The 13,199-nt window shown below is 37.4% G+C and overlaps 1 protein-coding gene across 7 annotated transcripts in view; it reads right to left on the bottom strand.

Moving 5' to 3' along the window:
- The window catches only part of cntrl (centriolin), a 119,906-nt gene that overhangs the window by 48,427 nt on the left and 58,280 nt on the right, over window positions 1–13,199 (bottom strand). For 4 of the 7 annotated variants that reach the window (XM_072240055.1, XM_072240057.1, XM_072240061.1 and 1 more), the window contains 7 exons: window positions 11,550–11,692; window positions 10,809–11,001; window positions 10,166–10,476; window positions 9,771–9,979; window positions 7,960–8,152; window positions 4,274–4,404; window positions 1,832–1,972 (listed from right to left, as the gene is read on the bottom strand). In XM_072240055.1, the coding sequence (XP_072096156.1) occupies window positions 1,832–1,972; window positions 4,274–4,404; window positions 7,960–8,152; window positions 9,771–9,979; window positions 10,166–10,476; window positions 10,809–11,001; window positions 11,550–11,692 (1,321 nt within the window). The remainder of the gene's footprint in view (window positions 1–1,831; window positions 1,973–4,273; window positions 4,405–7,959; window positions 8,153–9,770; window positions 9,980–10,165; window positions 10,477–10,808; window positions 11,002–11,549; window positions 11,693–13,199) is intronic. The other 3 variants (XM_072240056.1, XM_072240058.1, XM_072240059.1) reach the window with 3 other exon arrangements.

The following is a 13,199-nucleotide window of genomic DNA, read 5'->3' as shown; positions in this document are numbered from 1 at the left end:
ACAACGGAAGTGTGAGAAACCCAGATTCTATATTAAGTAGTCCTTGAATGCTGCTATTCTTGTTCTAATCTCTCATATAAAAGTCTCAATTTCCCTTGGTGTCTTAGCATCACCCTACCCAGGCTGGAATCTTACCCCAATTGCCCAAGAACCACAACATCCAGTTTTCCAGTACAATCTATTGGTCACTAATCTTTCCAAGATCTTAAAGCTTTGGAGTTTCTAGGCTAATGAGTTGAATATTTTGGTTTTGATGCTAGGTCTATTTTGCAAATCAAATCAAAAACACATTAAATCTCTGCTTTCCAGGATACTGTAGACAAAAATGTGGCCAACAGAAACACCAACATTTCAGGGACCTGCTTATTAATCTAATTAGAAGGAACTGTCTCATTGAGTTTTCAGAATTGCAGGGAGCACTCGGTTTGGCCAGGAATTAATATATTTCATGGTGTTGCCTGTTTATTGGGCAGGGAAATGGACATAGAAAGATACCTAAAAACAATAATTATCTCTTAAAGAGAAGTTTCACTCATTTGAAAACTTTCAAAGATCCTACATTGGAAAATTCACTGAAAACTTCATTCACACTTCTATAATCTTTACACCACACCACTCCATCTGCTTTGCAATAAACATTTCACCTCATCTCACATAATGCCTATGAACCATTCTAATATGACAGGTACATCTTTTGTAAAATAAAACCTCAAAAATATCATCAACACGCTTGCACCTTCCATATATACTTTGACCATAAGGTTGCCTCTGCAAGGAAAGAAAAACAGCCTGGACACTTCATGATTTGAGGCAAATGGAAATTCATGATCTTAAGATGAGAAAACCTGCAAATGCTGGAATCTAAGCAACACACACAAAATGCTGGAGGGACTCAGCAGGCCAGGTAGCATCAATGGAAAAGAGTAAACAGTTGACATTTTGGACTGAGACTCTTCATTCATGACCTTAATAAGTGGCAGTGCTGGAGGAGCTATTGCACTGTAGAGGTCGGCTATTTAGATTAGCCTGACGTGACTAGGTTGTAAACACGAGGAAATCTGCAGATGCTAGAATTTCAAGCAACACACATAAAAGTTGCTGGTGAACGCAGCAGGCCAGGCAGCATCTCTAGTCCTAGAGATGCTGCCTGGCCTGCTGCGTTCACCAGCAACTTTTATGTGACTAGATTGTATCTGTAGTTTTAGAATGTATGCACAATCTGATAAATCCCGCTGGCTTGGATAGGGTTAGGTGCTGTGCTGGCCCAGCTCAGTGCTTTTTCCAGACCAGGATTATTTGCATACTGAGAAAGTAATTTTCAGAAAGTTAAGATTTTTAAGTGCATTTGTTTGTATATCTAACCTTAATAAAATCAATAGCATGTCTGAGATTGTTACATTAATGGCAAGAGTCAGGTTGGGTAAGGAAACCATCAGATCCCAGGTTCTGGTCAGGTATTAACTTTTAAATCTGATACATCTCTCCTTATTTAATAGTTCCTTTCTTATTTCTACTTTACTCTGCATGACAAACCAGTTAATTTCACTGGCCTTTACATTAAGCTAACCCAATTTCATTTTGCATATACATTACTGTGCAGATTAGAAGAGCATGGTGAAGCACCAGCATGCCAGGACTAGCATCATTTATACAGTAGGTGTTGGAGGCAAGCATCACGTACCAGATCTGATGCGGTGGAGTTAAAACCAGACACTAAAAAGATCAAGGTATTGAAGTTGACTAAGAGGCTTACGAATCCAGTAACTTCTAACAGAACCCTAGCTGAAAACTGAAGGGTGAAAAATATCATTTTCCAGTTTTAATCACATACCTTTCAGTCATGTTTTCCATATTTTGTACAAGTGTTTGCAATTCTAAATTTCCTGTGGATACTTCTTTGTTAATTTTGTTCAGCATACTCTCTTGTTCAGCTTTTTGTTGTTCCAGGTCTTTCAAGTCATTCTTCATTAATCTACGAAAAACTTGCTGTATTACTATAAAGGGTTTACCTTTTGCATATCTGACCTCAGCTGCTTGAGCTCATGGAAATCTTAATAAATGAAATTAAATACTTGCTCCATAGTGACAACTTCCAAGTATTAGCAAAATAAGCATAATTGATGTGACTAAGGCGTACTTAATTCTTATGAGCTCTCAGAGGAAGAGGACTATAACACCTGCTGGAATCTCATGAGATATTGATTAGGATAGCCAGCAGCAGTAATACTTGGGAATATTACAGAAGGAAAATTCTGTATATATTGGAAATCTGGAATAAAAATATAATGTTCTGTAAGACCATAAGAGATGGGAGTAAAATTAGGCCATTCAGCCCATCAAGTCTGCTCTGCCAATTATTATCCCTCTCAACCCAATTCTCCTGCTTCTCCCAGTAACCTTTAGTGCCCTGATGAATAAAGAACCTGTCAACCTCCACTTTAAATATACCCAATGACTTGGCATCCACAGTATCTGTGGCAATGATTTCCAGGTTCACTACCCAATGACCAAAGAAATTCTTCCCCATCTCTGTTCTAAATGGACACCCCCCTGGTCCTAGACTCACTCTGTATAGGAAATATTCTCTCTACATCCACTCTATCTAGGCCTTTCAATATAGTTGATAGGCTTCAATGAGATCCCACTCATTCTTCTAAAATCTAGTGAGTATAGGCCCAGAACTGTCAAATGCTCCAGATTTATTAACCCTTTCATTCCTGGAATCATGCTCTTGAACCTCCTCTGGACATTCTTCAATGCTAGCAGATTTTTTTTTTTTTTTTTTTTAGGTAAAGGAACCAAAACTGCTCACAGTACTACAAATACTGTAAGCACTCAGGCAACCAGAAAGCATCTGTTTTGAGACAATTAAATACTAGATTGAAACATGGCCTAACGATACATAACAATGTTTATGAGCAATGCATGATAACAATTCCTATTAGAAAAATTAGGAAGCTCTTGTGAGGTAAACAAAGATAATGATTTTCTTTCGAGTGTCCTCGTTAAACTGTTAAGACTTGCATTCATGGCGATACCTGGACATAGAGTGGGAGGGGCTTGTTGGAAATACAATAGCATATAATCGATGCTTGGATGTCACTTCCATTATTTTGGTCCCTGCATCTGTGGCCTGTGGACAGGGTGGGTCATTCATGCAGCCTAGTGCAGGAAATACTCCAGGTAAAATACTCAGATCCATGGAAGAATCTAGTCTCATGTGGTAGAACTATGCAGCAATAAGACCCTGAATAAAATGATCACCGATGCACTATATTGTTGAATAAATTACCTTACCACCGTTCATACAATTTTTAGCTCAAAAAATTTGATGTAAAGCTTGGGGGTGGAGGGCAGAGGAAGCACATAATCATAAAAAGGAAGATCTGTGTTAGGATGGACAGCAGGAGAGATTACTCAAAAGCATGATGATTCAGGCAAAATGGAAGAATGAAACAAGTATATGGAATAACAGATGTGTAAAAGAACTAAGTGGAAGAAAAACAGGTTTTTTTGAAATTTGAACTCAAATGTTCATCTTAAAAGGTTGTAAGATGTCTATCTGAAAAATGTGGTGTTGTTGGAGCTATACTGAGCTTCACTGGAACCAAGTAGAAAACTGAAAACAGAGGCTGGAAGATTGCTGGAGGAAATGAAATCAATGACCCAGTTTCAGAGATAACGACTTGACATTTCAGGAGAGGTATGATGTGTTAGAAGATTGTTATTCAGCTGTCAAAAAGTAAGAGCAAACAAAACCAGTTCTATCCTCGACAGCAAATTTGATGGTAACATTTGTAAAGTTAATCAAAAATACAACAAATTAAAATAAATCTAAATGCTTCAAGGGGTTATGGCATCCTGATGATACATTCTACATTTCATTCAACTGGTGAAAAAAACACTTCTAAAAACTTGCATTTCATTATTTCAGTACGGTGTCATATGCATTGACATGCTACTTTACGTGAGCACAGGGACCCAGCAAAATGTTTTAAACTCCTTTTGTGAACATCTGATTTTCCTAAAGTTACTAACATTACATAACCTCAGCTTTCCTGAATATTCTGAATCCCAATTAAATTTACCTCTTCTGCATTTAAGACTAAAATCAATATCCACCCACTCAATATTAGTAAGAGGATATGACTGAAGCTCTTCATTTTCATCCCCAGAATCTATTTAGTTATTTACCACCACTATTGAGGAATTCACGCAATCTGTTTAAATTATTCAAAGTGTCTGTGATACAAATTGGAACTCTATTTTGTACCTGAGTTGCTTGTCAGCCATAACTAGTTTAACTGCAGTGTCATGCGCTCTTTGCTCCAACTCTTCTGCATCTTTCTCAGTGTCTACCAAGCGTTTACTGGCATCATCGCATCGCTGGATTATTTCTTTTGACTGTAAAAATAATCAAAAAACTGATCTGGTGTCTAATTGGCATAGAAATAATTTAATGAGTTAAGATAAAAGCAAACTGTAAGCAAGTAGACTGAAGTTCTTGAATTCAACAAAAATCAAACTTCAGATGTCCAACAAAATGCCAAAAACACTCAGTTGATTAAACATAGAAATATAGAAAACCTACAACACAATACAGGCTCTTCAGCCCATAAAGGTAAGTTGAACATGTCCTTATCTTAGAAATTACCTAGGGTTACCCATAGCCCTCTATATTTCTAAGCTCCATGTACCTATCCAGGAGTCTCTTAAAAGACCCCATTGTATCCGCATCCATCACCGTCGCTGGAAGCTCATTCCACGCACTCACCACTCTCTACATAAAAAACCTACTCCTGACATCCCCTCTGTACATACTTCCAAGCACCTTAAAATTGTGCCCTCTTGTACTAGCCGTGTCAACCCTGGGAAAAAGCCTCTGACTATCCACATGATCAATGTCTCTCATCATCTTGTACACCTCTGCAAGGTCACCTCTCCTCCTCCATCGCCACAAGGAGAAAAGGCCGAGTTTACTCAACCCATTCTCATAAGGCATGCTCCTCATCCAGGCAACATCCTTGTAAATCTCCTCTGTATCCTTTCTATGGTTTCCACATCCTTCCTGTAGTAAGGTGACCAAAACTGAGCACAGTACTCCAAGTGGGGTCTGACCAGGGTCCGATATAGCTGCAACCTTACCTCTCGGTTCTTTAACTCAATCCCACGATTGATGAAGGCCAATGCACTGTATGCCTTCTTAACCACAGAGTCAATCTGCACAGCAGCTTTGAGTGTCCCATGGACTCGGACCACAAGATCCCTCTGATCTTCCACACTGCCAAGAGTCTTACCATTAATGCTATTTTCTGCCATCATATTTGACCTACCAAAATGAACCACCTCACATTTCTCTGGGTTGAACTCCATCTGCCACTTCTCAGCCCAGTTTTACATCCTATCAATGTCCTGCTGTAACCTGACAGCCCTCCACACTATCCACAACACCCCCAACTTTTATGTCATCAGCAAATTTACTAACCTATCCTTCCACTTCCTCATCCAGGTCATTTATAAAAATCACAAACAGTAGGGCTGCCAGAATAAATCCCTGTGGCACACCACTGGTCACTGACCTACATGCAGAATATGACCCGCCTATAACCACTCTTTGCCTTCTGTGGGCAAGCCAGTTCTGGATCCACAAAGCAACGTCCCCTTGGATCCCATGCCTCCTTACTTTCTCTACAACATCTGCAACCCTCCAATTCTCCGGAACCTCTCCTGTCCCCATTGATGATGCAGAGATCATTGCCAGAGGCTCAGCAATATCCTCCCTCACCTCCCAGTGTAGCCTGGAGTACATCTCGTCCTGTCCCAGTGACTTATCCAACTTGATGCTTTCCAAAAGCTCTAGCACATCCTCTTTCTTAATATCTATATGCTCAAGCTTTTCAGTCCACTGTAAGTCATCCCTACAATCACCAAGGTCCTTCTCCGTAGTGAATACTGAAGCAAGGTATTCATTAAGTACCTCTGCCATCTCCTCCAGTTCCATACACACTTTTCCACTGTCACACTTGATTGGTCCTATTCTCTTACGTCTTATCCTCTTGCTCTTCACATACTTGCAGAATGTCTTGGGGTTTTCCTTAATCCTGTTCGCCTGGGCCTTCTCATGGCCCCCTCTGGCTCTCCTAATTTCATTCTTAAGCTTCTTCCAGCTAGCCTTATAATCTTCTAGATCTCTATCATTACCTAGTTTTTTTGAATCTTTCGTAAGCTCTTTTTTTCCTCTTGACTCCATTGGTTCCTGTACCCTACCATCCTTTCTCTGTCTCATTAGAACGTACTTATGCAGAACTTCACGTAAATATCCCCTGAACATTTGCCACATTTCTTCCGTACGTTTCTCTGAGAACATCTGTTTCCAATTTATGCTTCCAAGTTCCTGCCTGACAGCCTCATATTTCCTCTTACATCAATTAAACGCTTCTCTAACTTGTCTGTTCCTATCCCTCTCCAATGCTAATGGTAAAGGAGATAGAATTGTGATCACTATCTCCAAAATGCTCTCCCACTGAGAGATCTGACAAGGTTCATTTCCCAACACCAGATCAGGTACAACCTCTATTCTTGTAGGCTTATCTACATACTATGTCAAGAAACCTTCCTGAACACATTTAACAAACTCCACCCCATCTAAACCCTTTGCTCTAGGGAGATGCCAATCAATATTTGGGAAATTAAAATCTCCCACCACAATAACCCTGTTATTATTACCTTTCCAGAATCTGTCTCCCTACTTGATCCTATTAGGTGGTCTATAAAAACATCCAGTAGAGTTATTGACACCTTCCTGTTCCTAACTTCCACCCCCCGAGACTCCGTAGACAATCCCTTCATGACTTCCTCCTTTTCTGCAGCCGTGGCACTATCTCTGATCAACAGTGTCACGACCCCACCTCTTTTGCCTCCTTCCCTGTCCTTTCTGAAACATCAAAGGCCTGGCACTCTAAGTAACCATTCCTGCCCGAGTCTTCCAAGTCTCTGTAATGGCCACAACATCATAGCTCCAAGTACCGATCCATGCTCTAAGCTCATCGGCTCTGTTCATAAAACTCCTTGCATTAAAATATACACATTTCAAACCATCGGTCTGAGCGTGTCCCTTCTCCATCACCTCTTAGGTCCCTATGAAATGCTCAGAGGGGAAGGGAACATATATCTGACGATGGAATATCATTAAAAGTGGTAGAAACTACGAAGGATAATCTTTTGATGCAGGGGCCGATGGGTGGAAAGTGAAGACTAGAGGAACTCTTTCCTAGGAGCATCTGGAATATGAGGGTGAGAGCAGACCAGCAGTTATGAAAGGAATACCTCTTTACTTCACCATTCCCTCTCTTCACTAACATAGCCTGACCTGCTGGGTAATTCAAGAAGATCTTCTTTTAACAGCTTTTATCTTCATCTGGTTGTTTTCTCTCTCAGTTGCCCTCATTTTACTGCTTCATGGTCCTTCATTACATGTTTTACTCTCTAACTGCTCTCAACCAAATAACTTTATCACCAGCTTATCCTCTGACAACACTGAGCTTACCTTATCAAAGATATTCTGTGACTCCTATCTATTCCACCCTACCTTCTCTACAATTTAAAACTAACCCATTTTCTCCCTTTCTCAGTTCTGATGAAATATTAACTCTTCCACTTTCCAAAGATGCCTACTGAGAGTTTCCTACATTTCCTTTGACTATCTGGATGCTTCTCAGTGACCAAGGCAACAGTTCGAGTCATAAGCTATTTAACAATAACTTATTTGGTAAGAAGTTAATTCCTAATCTACAAGAACTGATATATTTTGGCATAATATTTATTATTCAAGAACTTGCATTAGTGCCAGTGGCCTAAGCTCAGAGAAAAGCAAAGCTCTCAAACCACTTTAACCAAACAAAATATATGTTTATCTGTTTGCATTGCTACGAATGCGAAACAAAATGAAAGCAGACTTGCCTTTTCCCTTGTACTTTTGAGATCTGCCTCAGCATCCATTAATAATCTGTCTGCTTCTCGTAGCTCTGCCCTTCGCTTTGAGAGAGTCATTTCCACACATTCAATTTCATCAACAACATCATCATGCTTCTTTAGAGATTTTTCCACTTCGAGTTCATTCATGAGCAGATCTATGTGTCCATCTAAAAAGTCTCTGTGAAAAAAGTACTGACATTTTAAAGAAATGCAATTATTTCTCAATCCAGTACTACTAATAATATGCATATTTTCATGTTTACTCATAATTCTCTGAATGAACCCATCCCAAATGAAAGTAATTTATGTAGGAAGCAATGGGGATTATTTGAATTAAAGTCTATATGATTCAATGCCGTGTATTAATCCACAATCCTAGAATTTTATAATGTTACGACAATGCAAAGACAACATTAGTTCATCAAGTTAATGTATTTGGTATCTCATTTTGAGGTTGATTCAACAGATCTTGAAGTTGTGATATGACATATAGAGGTTTTGTGATGGATTATTTTAATACAACACAATTCTGAAAATAACATTTTAGGTCTAAGAAGATATGCAACCTTGATATTTTGTAGCTTAATACTTCAAAGTTTATCATAGCTGGCATAAAATGTAATGCAATTAAAAACACTGCAGATGCGGGAAGTCTGAAGTATAAGCAAAAATTGCCGAAAATACTCAGTGGGTCAGGCAGCACCTGTGCAAAGAGAAACACGATTAATGTTTGTTTAAAATCCCTTCATCCGAACATAAAGCAACATTAGAATGGCACATGTAAACCCACACATGGACCGAGAGACAGCCTATGCAAAATCTAAGTAACAGGATTATGTATCACAGATATATAGATCAAAATACATGCAAAATTAATTGTAGTTAGAAACACTCAAAAGTGATTCAACAGAACTGAATACATTTACATTAATTTGTTTAAATTTAAAGTCATTGCCTCCTTTTGCACTTGTTATTCCAGTTAAAGTGACTGAGTCCATTTGTCACAGGTAGTTCACATTAGTAGCAGAATCATACAGGCTAAATGCCTAAGCAGCTTTCCTAAGTTGCCCGTGGTATATTCGTGGATAGGTCCATGGACATAGATGAAAAATAAGGAAAATATTTCTACTGAATTTCTGTGAACTTTCTGCAAAATTTACAGTGGTAGTGCTTCAGAAATTCAAAATTAAAAGCTCACAGTTTGTTCATCATAGAATCAAGAAACAGATTTCCCAACATCTAAGGAAATGTGTCTGAACTACTTGCGTCTAATGTACATTGCTGTGACTAGAAGAAACAAGGTAACTTATTTCTTAAATTTATTTAAGCTGAATATATCCAACTGCTTTTAATCACTTTCTATTGGTTCTAAGAACAATTATCTTTTTAAATAGTGTTTGGGCTTCAAAGCAATTCATGGAGCAGCTTCCCAATAAAGACGCTTGCACCTGATGACCTGGGTCAGTTTTGGTGGCTGTCTAATCAAAAGATGATCCAGGCCATTATGTTTAATTTTCAAATATATTTGTGCCATTTTTCCTTATTGCATTTACTAGAAGACAAATTGATGGAATAGTATTTAGATCTTGGCAAAAAAAAAGTCAGAATATTTTTCATGTTTGCTAAAACGGACCTGAATAATATGGTTTTAGTTTTTTGAAGCACCTGTTCAAATATTATTTGTATTATTCTCAAAGATAAGCAGCAATTCCTATGAATCTTAAGAATGAATCTGAAGCATTTGCACTTGATTAACAAACTTCTGAACCTTTCCTTTAGTGATTTAAGTTTCTTACTTTTGATTGGTGCGCTTATGGACCACTTTGTGCAATTCCTCAACTTCATGCTCCAATTCTTCTCTCTCCTGCAGTAGCTCATAGATGTCATTACGAAGTTGTTCTATCTGCTCATGATGACGATCTATAGAAGCAGCTGTTTTTGAATGTTTGGATTTATGAGATCTTAAGTGTGCTATAATATCTTCTAGTTTACTGACTTCATTCTCCTAAAGGATAGAGACATTAACATATAGTTGTGTCATGCACATCATTTTAAAAATGCATAAATCTAGGTGAAAGACTGCTTATTATGTTGCAACATTTTGCCTTTTTTCAGTATTTTGTTCACATAAGGTTTTTAATCTGTTACAACTACAAGCCACGGGCAATACAGCACAGAAAATAATTCTTACCAGGTCATGGTGCTCCTGTACATTGCAGTGAAGAACACCTTCAGGAATAAGAGGGATGGTAAAGTTGACAGGGGGAGGTCCATAAACAACTTGTGTTCCAGGTGGTGGTGGTCCATAAAGAACTGTGCCTGGAGGGACAGGACTAACATTGGCTGGTTGTGCAGGTGCAGGTCCATACACTACAGTCCCTTGAGGCAACGGAGTACCATTAGGGTACATGGTATAAATGACTGAACCAGGTGGAGCAATAAATGTTTGCTTAGCTGTGCCATTTCCATCACTTTCGGTCCCACTATCTTCATCATCAGCTGCTGATACAAAAAAAATGTACAATCTATAAAACATCTATTCCATTATTTTCTTTATCAGTATTGCATCTGTCATTTTTGATGAAATCTAATTATTTTTATATTAACATGTAATCATAATTTTGTTATTTGGGTATCTGATATTTTCAAATTCTAGATTATAAATATTTTTTGCCTTTAGACAAAAAGTACTATCCAAAATACTTAAGAACAATATTATTACTTCCTTTCTAGTATGTTTCATAGCTTTCTTTAATATCAATCACAGAAAATATTTTTCATAATATATTATCCTAAACAAATGGGAACTTGCTTCCTTCTGCTATGTTTCATACCTCTCTGGGTACGAGTCCATTGTGAGGTACGTCTTATTGGTGAATAGACCCAATAACCACCTGGAACTGATGTACATTCTTCCTTGCCTCCTCTTCTAGGAATTGATCCCTGACTTGGGGATGGTGGAACTTGATGGAGGGAGCTAAATCCAGAATCTTTTGTGTGGCTGTTTTGAGATCTCAGGCTTGGTGGCTAAAATAAATGTGAAAGGGAAACAATTCAGTAACCCTGTCTACATACAGAATTCAACTGAATCTACACACCAATTAGCAGACTAATGAGTGCCCCATTGCCAATTTAGGATTAAATTCCATTCAACAATTCTTATGACCTTTAAAGTCAAAGATTACCATACCAAGCTACAATAAACAAGTTAAGCTTTGATTTCTTGTACAACTTTGCTTTAGGTTCTAGGGACTTTCACTCATAGCCCTTGACGAAATGATATGACTGCATATGCAAATAAAACCATGTAACAAAGTGACCTGACTGTAATCACGTAAAATGCCAAAACACTTCAAAATGCTGCTAATCCAAAACACAATTAAACAAAAGACATAACTCTCAAAATTGAGAATAGAAAAAGTGTTTATATTCGGGTGAGCAGGAAAGCCAAAAATTAAATCCATATTGTTAGAAATAAAATTTAAAATGAAATGCTTTTTACTTACTGGTTTGGTACAGACTAAAACTATATAAAGAATTGACAAAATGTACTGATAGCTTTGTATTTGCCTTACTTTTGGTGAAGATGGCATGAAGTACCAGTAACCCCGTCTTTTAAATGGATCCATCATACTGTTAATGTAGTCATTCTGATTGCTAAGGACATTTCTGAGAGCAGAGATTTCATTCATTAACTCTTCCATTTCATTTAAGTTACCTGAGAGACAAAACAAAACATTCATTGGTACAATGTAACCAGATAAGCTAAGAGGAGCCATCAAAAAGCTATCCTTTTGACTCAGAATGCATTGTTAATTACAGAACAGAGGCCTGGAGTGAACAAAGCAAGCAGCACATCGAGTAAGATATGTAATTGTACAACAAATAGAAAAGTCATTCCATCATACATCTTCCAGGATTGATTATTCTTTTATTGATAGCCCAATGATTCCATCAGTTCGATCCTGTGAATATAAAGAGATTGCTGTCTCAGATTACGCTCCTGTGCTCCTATCTTTAAATTTCCCTGGTCTTCTTCAAACAAATAGGTTTTGGCAATTTAATTTAACGTTGTTATCTGATAAAGATTTTTTAAAGTTTATGAAGAGACAAATTACTTTTTTTTGAACAGAATACATTAGAGGAGACTTCTAGTCTTATCAGATGAGATGCCTTTAAGGTGTATATTAGAGGACAAATTATTTCTTATACTCTAAGTATTAAGAAAAAAGCTAATAAAGAGAGAAGTGATTTAACTAATCAGCTGAAACAATTAGACCAAGAGTATGCCTTGGCTCCAGAACCTGCCTTATATAAAAGACGTGTTGAAACTAAAACTAAATATGATCTTCTTTTAACCTATCCAATTGAAGTCCAACTCCTAAAAGATAAAAGTCAATTTTATATTTATGGAGATAAAACAGGTAAATTATTGGCTGATCAAATTAAAACCTTTATAGCTAAACAGCAGATTAAAGAAATATGCAAAGCTAATGGTGATAGGACAACTGATTATTTAGAAATAAATGATACTTCTAGAGAATTTTATTCTAAACTCTATAGTTCTGAATCTTCTAAGGGTAACACTGTAATTAACAACTTTTTAGACCAGCTAAACATTTCTACAATTTTTGCCGACAACAGAAAGTCGTTGGAACAACCTATTTCTTTTGAGGAAATTGTTGAGGCTGTGCGCTCATTACATTTGAGGAAAGCTCCGGGTCCAGATGGATTTTCTGGAGAGTTTTACAAGATCTTTTCCTTACTGCTTATATCTCTGTTACGTTCAGTTTTTTTGGATTCATTCAACTGGGCAGACTCCCTCAATCTTTTTATGAGGCTTTCATAAAAAAAAAACTTAAAAAGAATAAGGATCCAACTGAATGCTTTTCTTATAGACCAATTTCTTTGCTTAATATTGATACTAAGATCCTATCTAAAGTTTTGGCCCATAGGATTGAAAATATTTTACCATCTGTTAGATCTGATAACCAAACTGGATTTATCAAAAATCGATATTCTCACTTTAATATTCATTGGTTAGTAAATGTTATTTATTCTCCTTCTAACATGATATTGGAATGTGTGGTATCCCTAGATGCTGAGAAAGCTTTCGACAGAGTTGAATGGAATTATTTATTTAAAACTTTAGAAAAATTCAATTTTGGACCCGTTTTCATTCAATGGATTAAATTACTTTATTTAGCTCCTTCCGCTACGGTTAT

This window comes from Mobula birostris, chromosome 22 (genome assembly GCF_030028105.1).
Source record: "Mobula birostris isolate sMobBir1 chromosome 22, sMobBir1.hap1, whole genome shotgun sequence".
Taxonomy (NCBI): domain Eukaryota; kingdom Metazoa; phylum Chordata; class Chondrichthyes; order Myliobatiformes; family Myliobatidae; genus Mobula; species Mobula birostris.
Note: the sequence above shows the minus strand (reverse complement) of the source record. Positions and strands in the feature narration are given on the sequence as shown.